Genomic DNA, 24,142 nt, shown 5'->3' with positions numbered 1-24,142 from the left:
AGAAGACCCTACTCTGCTTGGGCTTCTCCTGTCTGAAATCGATCGGTTCATGGTAACACACTGAGATCCCAGACTGGAATCTGTGAATAAGTTGAGGGTATAGGGTGCATGTTGGCCGTTGGTCTGATGCTTGTGTTTTGATGCTAATTACTGGCCCTCAAGATCTGGTTACTACACTATCCTTGTTGTGTAAACCTGCCTAACACATTATACTTGATTGGTTGATTGATTGATTGATTGATTGATTGATTAAAAGGCCTAAAACCTGGGCAGGAAAGAAAGGGATAGGTGTGGCTAAGGTTCCTGGGCTTTGGGAAAAGGAGAATCATGGGAAGAAGGCAGACTGATAGGAAGAGAGGAGAAAGGAGGACACCGCAATGGGTTAGCATGGAGAAGGAACCACGTGGGCCGGGAGGAATAATGACCTGGAAAGGCCCAGATGAAGAATGCAAGCAAGTATTTACAAGATTAGGAATGGAAGGTAGCCCAGATAAGATGGTTAAGGTGGATGCCATTGGATGGGGGCTGGGAGGTGGATGGTGAGGCTGTTAAAACAGCATAGGTAAATATCTGCTCAGCCCAAGGTAATTTTGACAATTATAAAATTGAACAGGTGTCTGAGTCTTATTAATTGTGATAATGGGTGAAACAATACCGCCATGATAATCACAGGGCTAATAATAAACATTATCTAGCCCAACACTGTTTTGTTTACCACAGCAGGGGTGCAAAGCGTCTTTAGGGTCAACCAGTGGAAGTCAAGTCCAAGAGCACCTACTGATGAGCTGTCTAACACGTGCAAGTCCCTGCCCTTTCCAAAGCTCCTTTCCTAAATTGTGAACCGGGGCTTCCACCCCCTAGTGTTGTCATAGGCACTGTGTGCCTTGAGATCTGTGGAGTCCTGTGCCCTAGGCTTAGAAGAGCATCGGGCTAGCCACGACTGTCATGTAGCAAGCGTGCTGGACTTTTCTGCCTGGTCTTGTTTTATTTCTCTGAGGGTAGATTCTGCATGGCCTTCGTGCCATGTACTTACAGGCATGTGGAGTCTAGTTCTGCTACAAGAGAACTCACCTGGCTGCTAGAAGAAACACATGTGCAGGCCAACATCTGCTGTGTTTGCACCCAACTGGTTAGACCAGCTGTGGTAGTTATTTTGAGGCAAGAACCTAATGGAAGGAAACAGATGCCAAAGAGATTGACCCTCCATTGCTACCTGCTTGTGACCTGTGACCATTGCCACAGATTTCTAAGCTAATTTGGGAATAACATATATTTATACTTAGGTTGTTGTTGATAGGAAAGTGCACTGTCCACTTGATTGCAAAAGCTGTTTCCTTTTGCCAACTTACCCTTTGCTGTCCAAGACACACATTCAGATTTAATGAAGCTATGAGTTAGAAAGCAAGGTGTGTTTTTGAGCTAGCAATAAGTGCAAAGAGCATTAACTTGCTTTTCAGTTTAATTAAGAATGGAAGTCACTTTCTAAATCATAAATGGTAGTAGTTTAATTTGAATATTGTTTGTGAGTACTTTGAAGGCCCAGTCTTCACATTCAGGATCAAAAAAGTATTTGCAGGGGGCTGGAGAGAGAGCTTGTTAGTTAAGAACATGCCTTTACTTTCTGAAGGACTGAGTTTGGTTCCCAGCACCCGTGTTAGGCAGTTCGTGACAGCCTGCAACTTCAGCTCTCAGGGGTCACATGACTCTGGTTTCCGTGAGCATTTACACTCACAATACACAGTAGCACACACATATACATCACTAAAAAGAATTTTTGAAATCTTTTTAAAAACTAAAAGATATTTTCAGGGTTTTATTAATGGTTTGAGTAAGCATGTAAGAGTGTTTTTAAGGATAAATATTTAAAAAGAAACTTAAATATTGGTAATAGGGCCATTTGTTTTAATTCAGTGAAAAATAGTGTTATTAAAGTTTAAATAGTGCTGAGCAAGCAATTTCCCAAGTTATAAGTAATGCTGCAACTGGAGATCCTCAGAGCGCAGACTCCTCATTGTGACGATGGCTGGTGCATGCTGGCAGGGACCTCATGGAGAAACAGAACCCGTGGTTAGTGATGGGAAGCACAAGGCCGGGGCTGCAGCATCCCATCCACAGTAACTTCTTCATAAGGCATCTTATCAGAGGCCCAGACTCCGGGAAGATGGAGCCTTGTGAGACCATGTAGTCAGTGGCCAGAATCCTGTGTAAAATTCCTTGTCCTGGAGAAAAGAGAGGATTTCTGTCATTTATGATCATGATTTTCAAAGGATCTGGGGAAGCAAGGCTTTAAGACGAAGTGTGTGTGTGTGTGTGTGTGTGTGTGTGTGTGTGATCTACATTGACACGGCATGGGAGGCGGCTTTTTGACATCGACACTAGTGCATTTCAGGGTTTCTTTTCAAGGAGTGGGAGTAAACGTTTTTTATTCTTCAGGGACCTGTTCAGATAAAAATAGATCTGCTAATGCAAGATCCATAGTCAAGAATAAATTATATTCTTTGAGGTTATACAAGTTCATTAGCAGGTTGCTGAAGGTAGCTCAAATAATTGCTTTTTAAAAAAGGTATGTTTTAGAAGGCCCATCCAGATAATATTAGAAAAGAATAGAAAATGTCAGGTGACTATACTAATGTTAATTTTTCAAATTTTAAGTATTTCACTAACCTCAGGAAATCCTTTGTTTTTCTGAGTAATTAATGCAATTATAAAATCAGAGGTAAAAGTAAGATAAGATTGTGTAATGTCAGAGGAGTGACCATGAGTCCCTGATTCACGAGTGCCGTGACTCATCTACAGGCTCCCCTGGGTAGGACAAGGTCAATCTAGCAGGCATTGCTCTTCAGCTAACCACCACAGTCCTCAAAAAAGAAAATAAGAAAGTGTACCATTTGACAAGCGTGACACGGAAATTTCCAGGCTAACTTTTTTGTCAAGTCTTTCACAGGAAGGCCACTGACAAGCGGATCCGCACTGGTAGGACAGTGACCTGGAGCCAGCTGTCACCCCTCAGTGCAGCAGTAACTTCTCACTGAGCGCCTGCCTACCGTGTTCCAGAGGGCTCTGTGTTCTGTGTACCTAATAGATTTAATTTGAAATGTATTTTTACACTTAATCTGTTTGATTTTCCTAACTGTGGCTTAAGCTCTTCGTGTCACAGGTAGGGGCACTGTTGTCTCAAACAGAAGTAAGCACGATTAAAACAAGGCGCTGTTTCCAGGTCCCTCCGCTAAGGGCAGGGCTGGGATCCAAACCAGGTCCTTTGATTCTGGAGCTGGCGGCTCTGCTTTCTGCAGTGCCGTGCCACACTCAGCTCTGATAGTCCTGTCCCATTGAAGGCACTGATGACATCGTTTTGGGGGCTGTTCCTTTCTGCTCTTCCTCATTTAAACCACAGTCTGATGCTCACTGGGTTGTGCACCTCAGGTTTTGATGGTGAACCTAGCCTTCAAAAGAGTGTCTCCAGGACCATGGCTTTAAGTTACATTGAGTCTAGGAAACTCTTTAGCCGCTCACCTTCTCATTGAACCTGAGCACAAGCTTTCAAAGAGCCGAATACTGTTTACTGTACCTGTGTATTCTGAGGTCCTCTTAAGAGCAATTATGGGGTCTGGAAAAGGTTTACAGTAAACCTTCGCTTGTACCTTTTCAGAACGCCTGTAGCCTGCCCAACTCTTTCTTTTCTTTACACCCTCTGAGGCATGTCCTATTGACACCTGCTTGGTCAGCCTCCCACACAGCTGGTAGCTCCATGATCATGCACACTCCATCAGCATTCGCCTTTGACTTGACATTTCTATCGAAATGTCTCATCAGCCATGATGGAGGTGACCCCCTGAGTAAGATGAGCCTGGAAAGGATATAATCCTTTTTGCTTCTAGAAAATTGGATTTGGCCTGAGTTATGAAATAATATCCATTTGTGTTATAGCTCAGTGGTTCTCAGGCCTGGCTAGACATTAGGATTACCTAAGGAACTTTTTAAAAATACCAACTGCCTGGGACTTTTTCCAGAATAATTAAATCAGAGTTGCAACGGCTGGAGCCTGGCATGGCTTTTCTTTTTTCTTTCTTTCTTTCTTTCTTTCTTTCTTTCTTTCTTTCTTTCTTTCTTTCTTTCTTTCTTTCTTTCTTTTTTTTCAAAGCTCTACAAGCAAGTGGAATATGCAGCAAAGGGTGAAAGACCAGAGAAGAAGATGGAGAGGCATGGAGGTGGTTCCTGCCCTGCTGCTCTTTTTGCCAGAGACACAATTAGTACTGATAGTGAACACTTAGTAGGTGCCTACTGTATGCAGACATTGTTCTTGTTTGTTTGTTATGGAATGGTGTTTGCCTCATGTTTTTCTTGTAAGCCAGATGTGCTTTTACAGATGGGCATATAGAAATCTTTGAGGGTGAAAAATACTACAATCTTAGTAGAATGACATTCTTTGGGGGGTACTCCCTGCTGCAAAAGATGTTTAACCTGCTTGCTGGGTATATATCTGATTTTTCATGTTCATACAAAGTTGTAGTGGCTTGCATATGGTTGGTTCTTTCGGCAGAGATCACTATAGTTCCCATGGTGATCACATGGGTGTAACACAGCAAACAGCCAGCAGCCTAGAGCCTTGGCCGCCTAGTTCTACCGTCAGACCTCACCTGAGTTATAAAATAAATCATTGCTGAAAATAGTGTATAATTCGAAAAATCCTGAGAACACAGGGCGGCGTGGGAGATTCTGGTGGTACATATGAGCTCTGCTGACGGTTTAAGCTGTCTCTCCCATATACTTACATTGGCAGATGGTTCCTTATGCTTTATGTGCAGGCTTCTAAAAAGACTGTTTTGAAGGATGGTTAAGGGCAGGGTAGGCTCCAGAGTGTGGCATGAGTGTGAGTCAGGCAAGGGCATGTCCTCTGGCCCAGCCTGGGTCCTACTTAGAACTTCCTCTCTTTTTCTCCCTTTCCAGAATTCAGATCTTGAGCTATCTGCCCAAAGGCCCCAAGCTCTTGCTTTTCAGTCTCTTAAACGTAACCGTGAGTGTAATCAGCCGGCTTTGTTGCCTGGAAGTCTGTTCTAAGCAAAGCATTTCCATAGCAGCTCAGCCTTTGATGTCTGTAGCAAATAAGTTCCCTGTTGCATTTTCAAACACCCTGACAGTTCCGTTTACTTTGCCCTACCACAGCCTAATGTCCTAGGATAAAAAGCTCTGCTTAAGTACTAAGGAATTACAGTCACACCTGAGGAGAACTGCCTGTGCGTGCAGCGGAAAGGCCTGTCTTCCTGTAGCTGCCCCACCCTGAACTCTGTTGGCACCCTTGAGTTTGAGCAGGGTACCCGGAGAGTACACTGAATGGAGTGTGCTGGGATTTGCCACGTCCTTCGTGGGGAAGACACATTCCAGACATGATCGTCTATACTGGGTGTGTTCTTGTAGGCTCTTCCTGAACACTCTTCTGGACATAGGCAACTCTGTTTAGACATACTCTCTTATTAAGCTAGATGCCAATCCTCGTCTTCATGCATGTGCTCCTGGTGGAGTTTGGCACAGATCGGAGCCTCTAACAAATTGTCCGTCATGTTCACGTTTAAAGGGCTTCTCTGGCCTTGTCATGTGCACGGCAGGTATTTCTGTTGTACCTTGTAGTTTAAGGTGGACCTTGCCCTCTGATTGATATATACACATGGCCGATTAGAGTAAGCCCCTGTTGCCATCAGGTGGGTTATAAATAAGAACGCTACAAAGCGAAAGAGATAGATGATGACTCAGTATGGAAAAATTTGTATGCCAAACCCCACTTATTTATTGCATTTGGAAAAAGGTACCCAGTTGAATTGTCCCTGGCTTAAACTCTGCTTCCCCTTTTATTCCAATTTTTTAAGTTATTTTTATGGTGTACTGTCAAAAGCACCTTTCATCTTCTCAAAGTAGGACATTTATCATATTCCCTAATCTGTTATTCATAAGTACCTTGTGCTTCCGGTGTCTTCTGCGTTTGTTCCTGTAGCAAGCTCCGCTGACAGAGTGGTCCCTGGGTTAATGAGTTCCCCTGCTGGCTAGTAGCTTCCAGGTAGATGTCTCCCTGTGGTCCAGGGTCACCAAATAGCATCATGTGCATTGCCCAGGCTACAGAACAGTCAAGAAGGCAGTGTGCTTGGCTTTTCTGATGGGTTATAAGTAAAACTTAGCAAGGCTTAGAGCCTTTCTTGAGTTGTGTGTGTGTGTGCGTGTGTCATTTGCACAGGCGTGGATGGTCGACATTGAGATGTCTTGTTTAAAGGTTTGTCCGCCTTTTTGGAGACGGGGTCTCCGAGTTCCACTAGAACAGCCAGCCAGTGAGCCTTCGGGATCTGGCTGTCTCTACCCTGCCAGCATGGAGGTTGCAGGCTGTTGCCGCATGACTGGACTTGTAAGTGGTGTGGGGACCCAAGCCCAGGCCCTCACTCCTGTGTGGCCAACACTCCTCCTGAGTCTCCCTCCAGCCCTCCTGAATCTCTTCCTCATTAGGAAGCAATGACCATGTTCTGTGAACACACACCAGCAGGTGGCCATTGATCACATTCAGGCTAGGCTGAAAGGATGAAGGGAAGCTGGCAAGTTCAAGGCAAACAGTGTCTGTTCTCCAAAGTCTGGTTCAGGCCCAGCAGTGCCCGCTTCGCTTCATTCCTGGTAACAGAAGCACATTTGCAGAGCTAGGGAATCTGGACTTTGGGAGGGGCTGCACAGTCCGCTTGTTAGCTGGCCCTGCAGGTAATAGATGCTCACAAACTTTCAGTTCGGAATAAACTCGACAGGTGTTGGATGTGTGTTTTTGCATGTGGACGCTTGTGTGCATGCATGCACATGCGTGTCCCTGTCCAAACTAACCACATGAGTAACATTCGCCGAGCTGGCGATCAACTACCCATCTTCCCTTGGTACTTTTGTCTGGATAGAGAGATATATAGAATGCCCATTTTTGGATGACTTTATACCATCTTGGGAGCCAAAAAATTTACTGCTCAATGTTTTTCCCCCCTAGGAAATTCCACGTACTTGGATGACCATGGACCACCTCCTAGTAAGGTAAGGTCTTTGGTTTGTAGCATAATCTACTTCTCCTTTAACAGTGCACAGAGGCTTGTACTCCAGCTCCCGGGCATCCCATGAGCTCAACCAGGTCCCTCCTAGCACGAATCGCTCAGAAACAAGCAGTAGATAGACGGTGTCAAAGGAATCTTCAGCTTTAATGGCCAGGAACCTGAAGAGCCTGAAGATGGCCAGAGTGACAGGGGAGGAAAAGCCATTATTTGATCTGTACTTGTAGCTGCCTGGGCCTTGACTTTGGTCCACCTCTTCTGTGTTGCTGTCTCATTGTCATTGGCACTGACTGATTTGTTTTGGCTCTTGAGGTGAGGCACGTGATGGAGCCTTCCCCATGGTGTTGGGCCTTGAGGCTAGTCTCATTTCTGTTGCACTCTCTCCGGCCCGCTCTAGCTGTATTACTCCCCTCTTGCTCAGATAGTGTCCTTCCAATTCTATTCTGTCAGCTGTGCCCGCATCCCCCTTCCTATGAGCAGTTTCACTTAACTTTTGATGACAGAACACTTGATAAATAGAATTTTCCTCTCACTCTCTACTTTCTTCGGCTCTGTGAAAGCCAAATGCAAACTCACTCAGATGTGGAGAAAACAAAACAAACCGAACCAACAAACAGAACCCAGGATGAAAATGATCTTGGCGTGTGAGAAAACTACATGTAATGCAGTGAACTCTTCTTATTCTAAACATAGGTCTTTTGTGCATTTTTGACACTTTTTTTCCTCTTGTTGCAAGTGACAGTGTTAGCCAAGCACCCATGGAAGAGGAAGTTGTAATTGACAAAATCAAGTTGGTCACCATGTACCCATCAGTCTTATTTTAGCCATTTTTATAGCTAAGTCCTAATTGACAACATCAGAAGTTGGTCACCATGAACCAACTTTACTTTAGCCATTTTTATGGCTCTGAAAACCTAGGTGTCCTTATACCTGGTTTCTTAAAATCTGACAACAGAAGGTCACGCCTGCCAAGTGTAGGTACAGCCCCTGCCAAGTGTAGGTACAGCAGTGAGAAGATAAGATGTTTCAGTCTCCACCACACTTTCAGGTTTGACCTTTGAAAACAATTTGTGTGTGTGTGTTGTTTTTGGTTGTTGCTGTTTTAAAAGACAGAGTTTCACATCAGCCCAGGCTGGCCTTGAACTCACTGTGTAGCTGAGGGTGACCTTGAGTTTCTGATCTTAATCTCCTGAGTATTGAGATTGATGGTGCTTGGTCCAAACCCAGGGCCTTTTGTATGCTAGGCAAGCACTCTTGCCTACATCTCCAGCCCCTTGAAAAACTATTTCTGAAGGTGTATTAGTTCTGCCAAAACTTTGTATGACACCAAGGGAATAACTTAATATTCTAAACCTCAGTTTGATGAAAGTCACTGCCTAGAACACAGGATGTCTGAACAGCACTCCACACAGAAAAATGACGTTCGGTAAATCAGCAGCCTGTCCTTACTTGACTGGTGTAACCTTAAGGTTGTTGATGAACTATAAAGTAGGATTCATCGTAAGTGAAGGTACCCTACTGTTTGGCCCAGTGTGCTCTTTTGGGTTGCTTGGGATGTTACAGACAGTTGTTGTGTTTACAAATGGGAAACAAGAAAAGTCTCCTGGGGGTAATGGATATAGAAGATGCTAGGCCAAAAGTCAGGGCTTTGTCTAACACATGCACCTCACATCCTTATACAACCCTAGGTTCAGAGTGCCGAGCCACGCCTCCTCACTGAATCCTTGAGTTGGATCTGAGTTTGAACTCCTGGCTCCCATCCCAAGTTCTTCCCGTGAGCTAGGACTCAAATGGGAGCTACCATCCGGTTGCCAGTAGCTTTATTAAAACACACGCTGTGCTGCCCAACCCCATTTCTGATTCCATGATTTGGGGTAGGACCTGAGAATCAGTATTTCTGACAGGCCCCCAGGATGATCACGGTGTGGGTCTGCAGTCCTCATTTGAGAGCAGTTTCTGGAGAGGCCATGAGTGAAGGAAAATATTCCCCCAGACCTTTGCTGTGCTGTTTTCACTGCATGGCTTATTATGTAAAGGTTACTTATTAATAAAACGGTGATTCACCATCATTAAGGGTTTGGGATTTTAGTTTTAAGTGAAGCATTTTTCATTTGGCCAGCAACTTGCCCAGGAGGGAGGATAAGAGAGGGAAAGAACAGCACACGTCACATGTCAGGGTTCCTTAGCTCCCTGCTTTTGTGCCCATGCCCTGGCTTGAAGTCAGGCAAGGGGATAAGGACACTGGTTGTGGGCCTATTGCCTGGTTGTTAGGGTTTCTTACTTTGAGTACAGTCTGATAAACCAGGTTTTTCCCGGGCAGAATATCCGGGCCCACTTGACTTTATAATGCTGGGTAAAAATGCCTACTGGTGTGTTTCCGCTGAAGTGAAACCGAGCCCCACAAGTGGTGAATGTGGCTTCCAGACCAAGGTCCCGGCAGTATCCCCTGAGGCAGAAGCCTAGTCAGTTGGCTCTGCAGACGCCCGGCTTCGGTGGAGACGTGGTGGCACCCAGGGGACAAGGACTCACGCATGGCTGGCCTCTGGAAGGGATCCAGCCTGGCAGGAGAAAGCCAGCTAAAGGCCAGACCATAGTTTTCAGATTTGCTTAGCACTCAGAAATAACGTTGTGATGCCAAACCAAGCGTTGAGATCTTGAGAAAAGAGAAGTTTTAAGTCCTGAAAGTTACCGCAGGTTCTTTTATTAAAAGTCCAAGCCAATGAGTTTTACATTCCACAAGAGCTAGCCGTATGGAGAACGGGGCATGCCACTTGGAGCACCCTGGGCCCACACCCCTTCTCTCCAGGATTTTCATGAGAGAAAAGTGAATTCCTGTGATTTTTCACTTGGTTTTGAAATCTCCTTGGACCTCACCGCTCACTCACTCTTTGAGTGAAGCCATTATAGAAGGTCAAGGCTAATGGTTTCTGTAGACAACGCCTTTTACTACCACTGTGCTGTGTAAGGATGCAGCTCCACTGTGAGCAAAATGTGGATCAGTAGTGAACAAAATGGAGTGATATTCTTGAATACAAAACCAGGCACAGAATATCACAGACAGATCTACAATGAAAAACGTGACAGGTTTTTAGTGGTTTTCTATTTTCAGGCAGTAGGGTTTCAGGAGATTTTAATTTTTTTCTCTTTCTTATATTTTTGTATATAATTGAAGTTCATTAAAGCAGTGCCCTGTCATTTGAAAACTCAGGGAAAGCAATTTCTGGGGAAGACTAAAGTTGAGCTTAGGAGGCAGCACCCTGATGAGCGTGGCAGCACACTGCCTGAGAAGCTCTTTATCCGGGCTGTCCCTCGCTGGTGGGAACAGTGGCCATTAGCACGTGAGTTCTCTTGGTAGTAAGTGACTACACATTACCATTTCCTGCTCTGGGTGTCCCATATATGGCAGACAGAACAAGAGACATGTTCTAAGCAACTTCAGGATAATAAAATCAGCACCCTTAGCCGATCTGTATCTCTGCCAAACACTTGGCATGAAAAATTTACTCTCTATCCATTTCTATAAAAGAGGAAGTAATGTTTAAAATCTTTATTGTACAGACAGGAGATCTGGATCCCAGGGAAACTGAGTAATTTCCCAAAGGTCAAATCCTAAGTGTTAGAATTCAGCTTCTTTTCCAGAGCTGTACAGTACCAGGGCCTGTGCATTTAATAATTTCAAATTATAAACACTTCGTCTCTCTCTCTCTCTCTCTCTCTCTCTCGTTTTTCCAGACAGGGTTTCTCTGTGTAGCTCTGACTCTCCTGGACCCACTTTGTAGACCAGGCTGGCCTTTATATGTTCACTTTATGTGGTTTTTCCCAATCATTTTGTTTTTATGTCTATCTTTGTCATTTTCACATTTTCAAACCATGTACATGGTAATAGCATTCTGTGTCCACATAGCCAAACAGGCCATGCCTTGTTCTTTTCCAAGAATATCATTTTATGAGGTCCCTTCCTCTTAAATGACTATAGAAAAATACCCTATGTTCTTCTTGTCCTGATAGAGATAGGTAGGTAGATGATAGACAGACAGACAGACAGACAGATGGTCTGCTCACTGATCCTTGATCTGAGAGAATGAATCTAGCCTGACATCACATGAAGACTCAGAGTTGACGGTTTCCCACCCATGGTCATGGTCATCTGCGCTGCTGTCTGACTCTGCATTTATCTCTGCTCCCTCAAGCACAGTGGTTCTCATCCTTCCTAATGCTTTGACCCTTTAATATCATTTCCTCATGCTGTGGTGACCCCAACCATAACATTATTTTCATCGCTACTTCCTAACTGTGATTTTGTTACTGTTATGAATTGTGATGTAAATATCTAACATGTGACTCCTGTGAAAGGGTCGTTTGACCCTCAGAGGGCTCGCCAACCACAGATGGAGAACCACTGCTAGTGCTTGTGGGAACCTCTCCCTCTGTCACTTTTCTTCTCTTTGTTGCTAGAGGCAGGAATGGACATTTCTAAATATTCTTCAATGTAAGTTAGAAGCAAACTACACAGAATATTGAGGAGGTGGCAGAGTGCTTGCCTGCTATGCGTAAGGTCTTGAGTTCAATGCTTAGCACCACTGAAAAAAGTAGAATGAGGGGAAGATAGGGAGGGGGTGAGAGTGAGGGGAAGTTAAGGAGGGAAAAACAGGGAGGGGAAGGGAAGGACGACAGGGAGGGAAGGAGAAAGAGAGAAGATTACAAAGATAGTCTCTCCACTCATTATTTCTATCTTCTGGACATCTTTTGGAAAGATGAATGATGTAATACTTTGGTTAATGCAATAAGCCATCTGAAGGATGCTATAACAATGGCTGTTTATTTCGCTAATGAACCATTCCCATAGGCCTACACCATTTAGCACACTAGCTGTTAACATATAAATTGAAATTCAAGAAGTAAACATCCACAATCTAATTGCACTGGCCACATTTCAAATTCTCTGTGGTCATATGTTACCAATTTCTACTGTGTTGGATACCACATAATAACTTTCTACCATTCTCTCAGTTTTCTTTCTGTCTTTTGAAAATGCCTCAGAGTAATTGATGCTTTGTGGAAGGGCTATTATTCTTAGAATAAAACAGTACTGTTAATAATGAAACATGAAATCACTAAGCTCTCATGATGGGTCTTAGAGTCTCCTTCCTTCCTTCCTTTCTTCCTTTCTTCCTTCCTTTCTTTCTTCATTCCTTCCTTCCATTCTCTGTTGTTGGTGATTAATATTTATTATTGATTTATATTTTAGTTAAACAGTGGTTATTCCTAAAACATCTGTATAACCAATCACCACACAGAGACTAGGATTTATTTAATTAACCTAGAGCATAATGCTGGGCAATAGTTACTCCATCTTAAACCTCCAAGCCCGCATAGTTTCCTACCATTCAGATTTCCCAATTATACTTGCTTTTAGTCATATCTTAGGTTCAGGTCATTTCTCCTTGAGGTACCAAGTCCTCTCCTCCCAAACTCTGCAATCTCACTCCTACTCCCTTATTTCTCCTCCCCTCTGGACCAGGATGTCCCACCCTATTCTCTCCATTGTTCAGCATTGGCTGGTTGTTTTATTGACAATACAGAGAACAAATGGTGGCATGTTTACACAAACTTGAGGCATGTGATGCTTAGTATAAGCATCACAATGCAATGTCCAGATCAAAACCTGATAGTGGGGTAGAGAAATTAGCAATTGAATGAGCAAAAGTAATTTGTATATATTCCACAAGAACATTATACCAACATTTCTCCCTTCCTTCCTTCCTTCCTTCCTTCCTTCCTTCCTTCCTTCCTTCCTTCCATTTCTTTCCTTCCTTCCTTTCTTTTTTCTTTCTTTTTTCTCTCTGTCTTTGTTTTTCTTTCTTTCTTTCTTTCTTTCTTTCTTTCTTTCTTTCTTTCTTTCTTTCTTCCTTTCTTTCTTTCTTCCTTTCTTTCTTTCTCTTTCTTGGCTTACAAAGAAGTTTTCTCCTCTTTAAAAATTAGAATTGCTCAAAAGCACACTAAAATTGGCTTTAGTGATTTCTGGTTTATGTTGAATGTTCAGCTATGTAACTGATGTTTACTTTTGCATCCCAAAGAACTTTCATATGTAATAACACTATATATGAAATATATACTAATCTATTACTTGATATAAAAATACTATGTATATGTATATATGACAACAAGATCTGCCTATTCTCATTTGATTACATCTCTAAAGATCTTTCTAAATAAGAGCACAATTGCTGAGAGCTGGGATTGCAGGCATGTATTATCAAAGCAGGAAGATCAGAAGTTCAAGGTCATCCTTAATTTCATAGTGAATTTGAGACCAACAAATGTGATCTTACTAAGAAAGAAGATCTATGGAGATGTAATCAAATGAAACTGGCGCAGACCCTAAGTGCTTTTTGGCTGAGGCTTCCCAAGAAGACAGAGACTTGGGATCAGGGACAGATGCACTAGAGAGCGATGTGTTTCCCTAAGCTTAGGGAGGTGGGGACCCCCTGTAGCCTAGACAAGGGCTTGGAACAGACTGCTCCTCTGAGATCCCAAAGCACAGGAAATTCTGCAGGAGCCTCATGTCAGACCTCTGACCCAGCCAATGAGAGATCACATCTGACTATCTTAAGCCAGCCAGTGTTTGGGACCTTGGTAAGGCAGCACTAGGCAGAAAGATAAACAGGTTATGTTTAATGTTTACAGAGATCTGAATAACATGTTGAGTAATATTATATGTTACTTGATTTAATAAATGGTGAGATCACTGTTAGAAGCTTACCAACACATATGGCTTTTCTAAACAGCATTTATAATCACACAGATTTCAGATTGCCTTCAACCTTTCTTCTTTCCTTTTCCTTATGTGAAGATTTTATATGAACATTATTTTATGTCTGTGGGTGTTTTGTCTGACTGTATATGTACCACAATCCCACAGAAGCCAGAAGAGGGGATCAGATCCCCCTGGAATTGGACTTCTAGATAGTTATGAGCTGCCACATGGGCTCTGGGACCTGAACCTAGGTCCTCCTCTACAGCAGCCAGTACTCTTAATTGCTGAGCCATCGCTCTGGCCTCCTGTATTTTATTATCCCCAACATTCACTCCAGTTTTTTTTATTTATTTCTACTGTTCAAGTTGTCATTTTATGTATAAAACTATATTATGAAGCATCATTTTTTTCCTCTAAAAAGATACTTGACAGTTCCCTTAATAGAAGGTTCCTGAAGTCTCACTCACAGGGAGTGGGGCTAGAAAGGGAAAAGAAAAACAGAAACAAAGCCTCTAACCAAACTGCCAACACCCCATAAGGAAGATTTCATCCTTGTTTCTGTTTCATTTTTTTTCTCCCTTTCAACAACTCCCTCAATTCTAAGACCCCATTAATTGAGAGACTAAAAAGAACCAAACCAAAAAAAAAAAAAAAAGAAAAACTGAAATATTTTATCATTGTAATGCGTTGGTTCCTTGAAGGGATGAGAGCACAATTGCTTTCATACCATTGGGCCAAACTTCAGTCAGTTTGGAGAAGATTTTGGAATCTAGAAAGTGCCTTTTCCCTGAAGGCAGGATTACTAGAACTTACGCGCACAGTCTTCCTGCCATGGTGAGAATTGCCTGTTACTTGGAAGACCAGGGCTTAGAGTCAGAAGAACAGTGCATTTCTCCTTTTTGTCCCCCAAGCCTCCAAACCTGTAACACAGCCACCACCTTGTTCTCATCTTGTCTGTGAGGCACTAGAAGGAAACCAATCCCTGGGGAAGCTAGGTCGTGAGCTGCTGCTGGCGTGCTGCTCGCACAGCCTGCTCCTGCCTTTCTGCGCCTTCTAACAGTGCCTTCTGTGCCCAAGATCCTCAAGAGGTGGCTGTCCTTCACAACTGAATCTCCAGTTTATAGTGTCTTCTCATCTTAAAGGCCAAACCTGTGAAAATTGTTTAGGGCATTTTAGCATTGCAAAGCATTCTAAAAATAAAATAATAGCAAGACTAATAAATATGCACAAGGCGCCAGCATTTACATATAGCACGGTGCCAGGCTAACTTGTCAGATGTTATGTTCTAACCTGTTTCTTCTTCCTTGGTGAAAAGGAAGAGCAAAGGCCAAGGAGTGTAGCGTGGGATCAGACCTCAGTTTAAATCCCAGTGATGTGATTGCTCCCCTGGCTAGACTGGATATTTTCTGAGCTTCGGTTTCTAAAACAGAGGCTATCAATGACCCTTTCACAGGGGCCAACTAAAACCATCAGAAACAGGGATATTTACATTATGACTCATAGAGTACCAAAATTACAGTTATGAAGCAGCAACAAAAATGATTTTATGGTTGGGGTCACCACAACATGAGGAACTGTATTAAAGGGTCGCAGCATTAGGAGGGTTGGGAACCATTGGCTTAGAAGGTGGTAGTGACTGCCTGGAGGTCGTGAGCTTACATGGACTAGCCGGAAAGTACCTTCCAGGTGTGAGGCACATAGTAGGTACTCAGCAACGAGTCTTTGGTATTATGCAGGTTTTCTTTTCAGAACTCCGACCCTGATAATTCAGTTTGTTCCCAGCCCTCCATACACTCACCTCATTCTCTTCGGATTTTTAAAAGCAATTGACACACAGACAGCAGGGCCTCCTAATTGTAAGACCATTTAGGGCTCTTATTTATTTGTTTGAGCAGGGCAGTAAGCATGGCCTTCCACGGTCCCTCACCATTTTCCTGTTTCTTAAGCATCTGTCTGTGTTCAATCGTGACTTTACCTGAAGTACTTAAAAAAAAGCTACAGAGGTGAAGCTGCTTTTTGTTTTATGGAAGAATCAATTGCACAGAATAATAGGTTTGTGCTTAATGATTCGTGATAAATATATGAGGTATAGGGAAAGAACTTAACAGGCAGAATAAGGCTGGGAATTAGAATCAGCTTCACTCTAATGAGAATGACCTTGGAGGGGTCCCTACTGAGCCCCTTTCCTTCCTTTCTTGTTTTGATCATTGCAAATGATAAGAAAAGTCATGACTTGAACATTTGATTTTTAAATAATTCCAAAAGCCTCCAAGGCCAGTATGTACTGTGATGAACCCGTGGTTAAGGTTTTCTGCGAGATGGGTCACAAACAGCTCAGAAGAAAAAATAATCCCCACAAGGGGAACAGGTCAGCCTTACAATAACAGCAGACTGTTTTCCTCCAGAAGTCGCCCATGTTCCTCCCTCTTCACACCCATCCCCACTCTTAGTGTGCAAGTGTTTGGACCAGCCAAAATGCCTCCCCAGAGGTCAGCTTTCAGTGGAAGTGTGTGTCCAAGTTCAGATGCAAAATTTTTTCTAAATTTGTCCATTTTATGAGCATGTAATGTGTTCCCAAGAAGAACATTATGGGCCCATTTCTCCCTCAGTAATTTAATGCTAAACTAAACATTTCTTCATCTCTTCTAAAAAAAAAAAAAAAATCTGGGCCGTCAAAGGCTTGGAAATATTTGTTTTATGTAACTGTTGTCTTAGCCTCTTTCCTACCTCATTCCCAAAGGACCGATTGCCACTGGGAAGAGGTTAGATGGTCTCTAAATCTTAAGTGTTGTTTTCATGTCCATCACATAGACCATGGCCACAGTGCATGGTGTCAGGAGACAACTGCAAAACTCCGTTCTCTGTCTGTGGAGCCATGTACCTGTGCAGCGTTCTCTCAATCTGAACAAAACTAGCAGCTTCTGGTTTTATTTATTTATCTACTTTTCTATAATTCCCAGGTTATCATTTAACGGTCTCCCAGTTGTTGACTTTCTTCTGGGGACTTTGCACACATTGGGTGATATATCTGTATGTGGATGATGTCTCTCATGGGACAGATGATGTCTCTCCTTCTTCCCCACCCTTAGCCAACTGTTCAGGTATATCCTGAGACACCCCCCACTTCACTCTTTTCTGGGCTTTCTCCCATTTCCTGAAAAACCTGTGCTGTAGAATGAAGACCTGAGCAAAACAGATGACTGTCTGACCGGCTGTACTTTCTTGCAGGCGTCTATCATAATCGGGTCTGTGGGTCCCAATTCTATGTCCTTTTGCAGGACGTAGAATTCTATATTGGGAATCTTGCCAGTGTGGTAAGATGGTCAGAAACTCCAGCATCTCCAGAGCTTTACATGCCAGGCTTTGCTTCTTTCTCTTGGAAGTTCCCCTGAGAGGTCTAGCTCGGGGTGGGGGAGGGGGGGTTGTTTCTGTCCTGTGGTATCATCTAATACGATGGGGCTTCTCATTCCTTCATCGCAAATGTGACGCAGTCACTTTCCTGAGCAGTCCATTGGCTGGACTAGAAAAGGTCCTGGTGCACTCTCATGGGGGCCGGAGGTCAGGGCGCCCACCTTCATTCCCTGCCACAGGGCCATCTCCCCACGAAATGTGAAAGGCTTCGTCTGTTTTATTGTGGTTTCCAGCATTTCTGTGAAGAGTAATTCGAGGTGCTTTATCTGAAAATCTAATCTGTCTCTATGGAAGCTGTTATTCTCGGTGTTTGGAGAGTTTACGATTTCATGCCCAGGGTGTGTCCGTTTGTGTCCTCATCCAGATACTCCGTGAACTTCGCATCCTAGGATGGGTGTCCTGGGAAATGAGCTTACTTCTTTTTAATGTGTGCCTTCTTCTGAAGTTCCTGCTCTGGTTTTCTGGCCGCTTCTTGCTTGTAGGCTGATTTTCCGGGAAGAACTGGAACATTTCTTTTCTTCTTTTCCGTACTTTTGTCTTTTCCTTATATTATATGGAAAAGCTTAACAGTCAGCCACCATCACTCTATTTCTGACTTCTAAAAGCTTGTCCTGTTATTCCCTAAACATGTAGATCACACAGTTCTTGGTTCCACATAAGAACATTTGGTGAATTTATTTTAAAAGGTTAGTATTAGATGTTTTATTACTTTTGGCTGCTATTCTTAATGGAACCTTTTTCATTCCACTGTATTTTAAGCTGATTGTTGTAATATTTAAAAATTATTACTTTTTGTGGTTTACAGTCATATTATTGAGCTTAACTTTTTTTCATTATTTTGTGTGCAGTGGTATTTTGTCTGAATGTATGTCTGACCAGAAGAAAGTGCCAGATACCTGGCACTGAAGTTGACAGTTGCAAGCCACCATGTGTGTGCTGGGAATTAAACACGGGTCTCCTGGAAGAGCAGCCAGTGCCCTTAACTGCTGAACTATCTCTCCAGCCCATATCACTGAACGTTTAATTATTCAGTCATTTAAAACTTATTCTTGGGTGAGCATGGGAGGATTGGGAGGAGAAAAGGGAAAGGAAAATGATAGACTTTTCTTTTAATAAAAAAAAAAACCTAAAATCTTTTAAAAATATTTTTAATGTGCGTGTTTCTCTCTCATTTCCCTGTACCCTTTCCCTCCCTTTCTCTCTCTCATTCCCCCCCCTTTCTGTGTGTGTGTATGCATATGAGTGCATCTGCTCAGAGTCCAGAAGCAGGTGCTCCGTCCCCTGAAGCTAGAGTTAGAGATGCCTTTAGGCTGCTGGACACAGGAGCTCAGGAGCAAGCCCAGGTCCTCTGAAGGAGCAGAACATGCTGCTAGCCACTGAGCCTTCTCTCCAGGACCTCCTCATGTTGCCTCTTCCTAATTCTGACTCTAGTTTTCAAGTGTTCTTTGGAATACTATGGAATCTGTGGCTGGGACTAGGTATTAAAGTAGCCTCATGTGCTGCAGCAGCAGAACACGTGCCTGGCATTTGGTGAATATTGTCATGTGAGTGAAGAGTAGCTGCAGACACTGTTGTTATAGTAACATGTGTGTTTTACCAGTATGTCTAAGTTTTTTAGTGCGAATGTTCTGTGTCATGTTAATGTGACATTTAAAAATCTTCTAAAATACATTGTTATATGAGGACATATGCTTACTCTGGCTTGTTATCTTTGTTTAGAAAGATGTCACATCGAGTGTTCCTTTAGAGGACTCATGTGGGAAAATTTGTTGGTGATAGATGGGTTGATGGGTGACTATCTATTTAGTTTTTGTTTGTTTGTTTTGATACAGGGCTTCTCTGTGTAGCCTTGGCTGTGCTAGAACTTCCTCTGTAGACTAGGCTGGCCTTGAACTCACAGAGCTCCGCCTGCCTCTGCCTGCAGAGTTCTGGGTTTAAAAGTGTACACCACCACCACCCAGCATGAGTGACATATTTTCATCTGCGTGTTTGACATAGCCTGATGTCTTATGGACATTCAGAAGAAAAGATGCTCAGAGGGGCTGGAGAGATGGCTCAGTCCCCAAGAGTTCTCACAACCCACATGGGCAGTCTGTAATTCTAGTCCCAGAGTCGGGTACCTTCTCCTAGTGTCCGAGGGCACATGCACAAGGTGCAGGCAAAAAAGTCACCCACGTAAAATAAAGGTAAGCAAGTCTTTAAAACAAAGGAGTTGTTTAGAATGTGTGGGTGGTGTCTGACGTTTTTTCAGTGTGAGCTACAGGGCCATCCGCTAAGCTGAGACTGTCAACGGTCACCTCTGGCCTCCCACTCACTGCCTGCTGCCCAAAGGGCACTTGGCATCCTTGAACAGCGCACTTAACTGTGACCTGTGCGAGCCATGATTTAAGTACATCTGAAAGGTGGTGTGTGGTTACAGCCAACAAGACTGAGAGAGGCGTCACGGAGCAGGAGACTATCCACGAGCGAGAATGATCTTCAGAGCTGAAGGACGGATAAACGGATTACAACTCTGCTCACGAGGGGCAGTTACTTGGGAAAATTAACCAAGTCTGTAAAACTAGAGAGGAGAGGCTGGAGGTGAACAGTCTTCGCAAGGACCTTGAACACATCTCTGGTCTGTAGTTAAGCAGATTCGGTGTCTCTCGGGTCTGAAACAAAATCCTCCAAGGACAGAGGGAGGACATTCTGCATCTTATGGCATAACAAGTGGCTGCACTTCTTTGTGCTGAGGACGAGCTGTAAATCGGCCCCCATAAAAGTTTATATATATTCAAGAATGACAAGACCAATTAGGACGATGACATGGTCTTTGGGAAGGGTGTCCTAATGCTTTAGAGTTGCTTTCCTTTAATCTAATGAATTCATTTATCTTATGTATAATAGAAAGGGATATTCATTTTTCTATTGATAAAAATATTTGTTTGAGGCCTAGAGAGATGGCTCAGTGCTTAAGAGCATTTGTAACTCTTGCAGAGGACCTGGGTTCACCTCCCACACCCATAGCCACCCCTAACCCCAGTTTCAGGGGATTCAGCAGGATGCACACAGTGCACATGCGCACATGCAGGTAAAACCTCCACACGTATAAAGTAAATAAACGAATCCTTAAAAGAAAGGTTGTGCTGTGCTGATTGGCTTTACACATAGTTCAGGAGTCTTTGTTGGGGGGCTTCTGCCCTGCTCACGCTTTCTGTAATGTTGGGCCTAAACCCTGCAGCTATACATAGAGGAGGTGCTCAGACACGAGGCAACTTCAGACGTCTTGGTGCAAGCTCTGGCTGTCGTTCCTTTTTAAGATTCATTTATTGTGTATACAGTGTTCTGCCTGCATGATGGTTGTGAGCCACCATGTGGTTGCTGGGACTTGGGCTTTGGAAGAGCAGCCAGTGCTCTTAACTTCCAAGCTATCTTACTAGTCTTAAAATTTTTTTAAATTTAACTAATTAATTTAATTTAAAATTTAACTAATTAATACTTTTGTGTGTGTTACTGGGGACAGAACCTACCTCAGACATGCTAGACATCCGGAGCTCCTCCCTAGCTCCTTACTGATTTTCAGGTAGGAAGGGCCAGCTCTTCTTTTTTTGACTCCCGCAGCTTTGAAATGGGGCATAGTCACAATGTCCTTGTGTTGATGACAGTCGTTGTTCTGGAAAAGGGGAAGGTGGCCAGTGCTTTGTGAACAATAGCCCGCTGCCTGTGTCACTAATAAATGAAGCTGGGATGACCATTTTTGTGTGCCTTCCAGTTATCTGTTCTTTACTCTGCGGGGACACCTGCAAGTGAACCAGGTGGCTTGCTGTTCAGGTGTGCTAGTCTGAATTCAGAGCAATAAGACTGTTTGGCTTCTTATCCACAGGGCTAACCCATATCACGCTTCGTGGGCATGTGCCATGTCTTGTGCTTCTGTTCTGGCTGATGTTTACCAAAAGGCAGGCTGGGTGGTAACATCCCAGCCTGTCTTTCAAACTTAAACCCTCACCTTGACCTCAAGACTTTATCACTGGCCTCTTCAGTGGTGGAGAGGTTCAAGGAAGGAATGAGAGCTTTCTCTCCTTGCACCACAAGGTAGGACAAAGTCAGCTGGCCTGTCCTGATGAGATATCTAGACTCACTAGGCTTCCTATCTTTTTCCTCAGTGGTTGAAACTGGAAATCTGTTTTCTTCTGGCATTAGCTGTGTGAGACGTGAGAGAAAAGTTAGCTCTGTGAAGCATACCAGCAGCAGGAAGAGATCAGGTGGAAAACAGATATTAAGTCTTGTTGGCTTTGGGCCAGTAAGATGGCTCGGTGGTTAAAATCCCTTGCTATGCAAGCGTGAAGTTCCGAGTTCAGACCCCAGAATCCAGAGCGGAAGGAGAGATCCAACTCACACGAGTTGTCCTCTGACCTCCACACATACATGTCACAGTCTATACACGTACAAATCAAATAATATAATCATACAAAAGGAATGCACTAAAAAAACAAACAAACAAACACAAAAAAATAACATGTACTTCCCTAGAGGGATCTACAGCAGCTACGGACGACCTCATTGGTCTTTGAGGAATTAATGGCTTTTGGGCTTGTCTTCTTGGGGAAGGTGGCTTTGAATGGCTGCTGTTGACTGCAGTGTGTAAAACTGTAAAGTGCACACACGCATACACAAGTGCCACTTAAAACGGTGTGCTACTGTCCTGTAACAATAACCCCTGCACATAATTACACTGTATGCAAACATGGCTAACCAACACGGCTTACCAGCACGGCTTACCAGCATGGCTAACCAACACGGCTTACCAACACGGCTTACCAGCACGGCTTACCAACACGGCTTACCAGCACGGCTAACCCATATCACGCTTCGTGAGCATGTGCCATGTCTTGTGCTTCTGTTCTGGCTGAGCAACTATGTTGTAATTAAGTACCCGGAGGAATCTTTTCATCTGCCAATCACAAGTGTCCAAAGTGGCCACAGAGGGCCTCTGAAAGCCTCTGCCCTGCAGACTATCAAAGCAGACGCTGAGACTTATGGCTGACTGTTGGGCAGAGTGCAGGGAATCTTATGTAAGAAGTGGGAAATAGTAAGATCTGGAGAGGACAGGAACCCCACAAGGAGAGCAACAGAACCAGAAAATTTGAACACAGGGGTCTTCCCAGAGACTCATACTCCAACCAAGTACCATACATGGAGATAACCTAGAACCCCTGCACAGATGTAGCCCATGGCAGTTTAGTGTCCAAGTGGGTTACATAGTAATGGGAAGAGGGACTGCCTCTGACATAACCTGATTGGCCTGCTCTTTGATCACCTCCCCCTGAGTGGGGAGCAGCCTTCCAGGCCACAGAAGATGACAATGCAGCCACTCCTGATGTGATCTGCTAGATTAAGATCAGAAGAAAGGAGAGGAGGACCTCCCCTATCAGTGGACTTGGGGAGGGGTATGGGTGAAGAAGGGGGAAGGAAGGTGGGATTGGGAGGAGAGGAGGGAGGGGCTTATGGGGGGATACAAAGTGAGTAAAATGTAGTTAATAAAATAAAAAAATAAACAAAACAAGTGTCCAAAGTGAGTCTGTACTTACGTAAGCTCTGTCCAGCATGACCGCCACACAGTGATAGGAAGCGTGGTGCTGAAGGACACTGATCACCAGAGGTGTCCAGAGAGCGCATTGCTTCTTGCCTACAGTCACATCTGTCCCTGCCTTTGAACTTCATGCACATTCCGTTGTTTCCTTTAAAATCAGTACCGACTCTCTGGTGGCTGAGAAGAATATGCCACAAGAGTCAGTATGCTGAGGTGATTAAAAGCAATGGGCACAGTATGAGCTTTTGAGAAGTTCCGGTCTTTTGATTTAGAATATGATTCTGTAGATGAAAAGATTCCTCCAGGTGTATAATTTAAATGCATTGTGGGTAAGGCTGCCAATGTAGCCAAAACCAAACTGAGATAACCAACATCATATATGCACTTCACAGAGCAGTTACGAGGGCTGTTCAGTGGCTATTGAGGGTTAGGATGGCCACTGAGGCAGCGGGGGTTTTGTTTTTTGTTTTCTTCAACATTGCCAAGGCAGTAGTGCAAACTTCACGCTGGAGCTTAATGAACCGTCGGTTTAAACTTCTGCCTTTGCTGACAGTGGGACTTGGCCCTGATTTCCGAACATCTATTATCCTCCATTTCCTCCTGTGTAGAGCAGCGACAAAAGGCCCTGCATGGCGTGGTTGTTGAGAGGATTAACTGAAAGGAACCACACACAGTGCTTAGGGAAATCTATTCACAGTGAGTGCTGGGTCTGTAGTTGGCAAGAGAGGAGTCCGTGGGCTTGGCACGTGTGGATGTGTGTTTGCACATATCAAGAGGACGCCAGAGAATTCCAGTGCTAACTAAAGCGTGGGTGTCCTGTCCTGTGCTTCTCTAAGAAAGTATCAGAGTCTGGGCAAGTTAAGTATTTTTCTGCCAGTTCTGGAGGCTGAGAGGTTGAAAGTCAAGATGTGTGCTGGTAAAGTTGTCAGGTGAGACCTGCATTCTCAGAAGACGAGGAGTCTCATACCCTTGCATGGTTGGAGCTGATTGGGCAAAAGGACCAAATGCTGCTTAGAAGCCTCTTTCGTAAAGGTCTTAATCCAGTTTCTAAGGGGAGGAGCTGTCTTTAATACTATCACATCAGCCACTGAGGCTCAGCTGCTGAATTTTGGGGGGACTCATACAAACCATGCCTTTGACCTTTATTCGTACTTCTTTGAATTACTGTAGTTGGGTCATCACAGATGGAATTAAAGCAGAATCTCTCTCTCTCTCTCTCTCTCTCTCTCTCTCTCTCTCACACACACACACACACACACACACTACTAAAGCCATACAAAGAACTTTTTAATGTGCACATTGCAGTGCATTCTAGAAAGCAGTCATTGTGCCTGGTCGACTTGACAT

The 24,142-nt window shown here is 43.8% G+C and overlaps 1 protein-coding gene across 3 annotated transcripts in view; it reads left to right on the top strand.

The window, feature by feature from the left end:
* Ust (uronyl 2-sulfotransferase) overlaps positions 1-24,142 on the top strand; it is a 336,745-nt gene that overhangs the window by 108,784 nt on the left and 203,819 nt on the right. For all 3 annotated transcript variants that reach the window (XM_060373474.1, XM_021646693.2, XM_060373475.1), the window contains exon 2: positions 7,001-7,044. In XM_060373474.1, the coding sequence (XP_060229457.1) occupies positions 7,001-7,044 (44 nt within the window). The remainder of the gene's footprint in view (positions 1-7,000; positions 7,045-24,142) is intronic.

This window comes from Meriones unguiculatus, chromosome 20, assembly GCF_030254825.1.
Source record: "Meriones unguiculatus strain TT.TT164.6M chromosome 20, Bangor_MerUng_6.1, whole genome shotgun sequence".
NCBI lineage: Eukaryota > Metazoa > Chordata > Mammalia > Rodentia > Muridae > Meriones > Meriones unguiculatus.
This window is presented reverse-complemented; position numbering and strand designations above follow the sequence as displayed.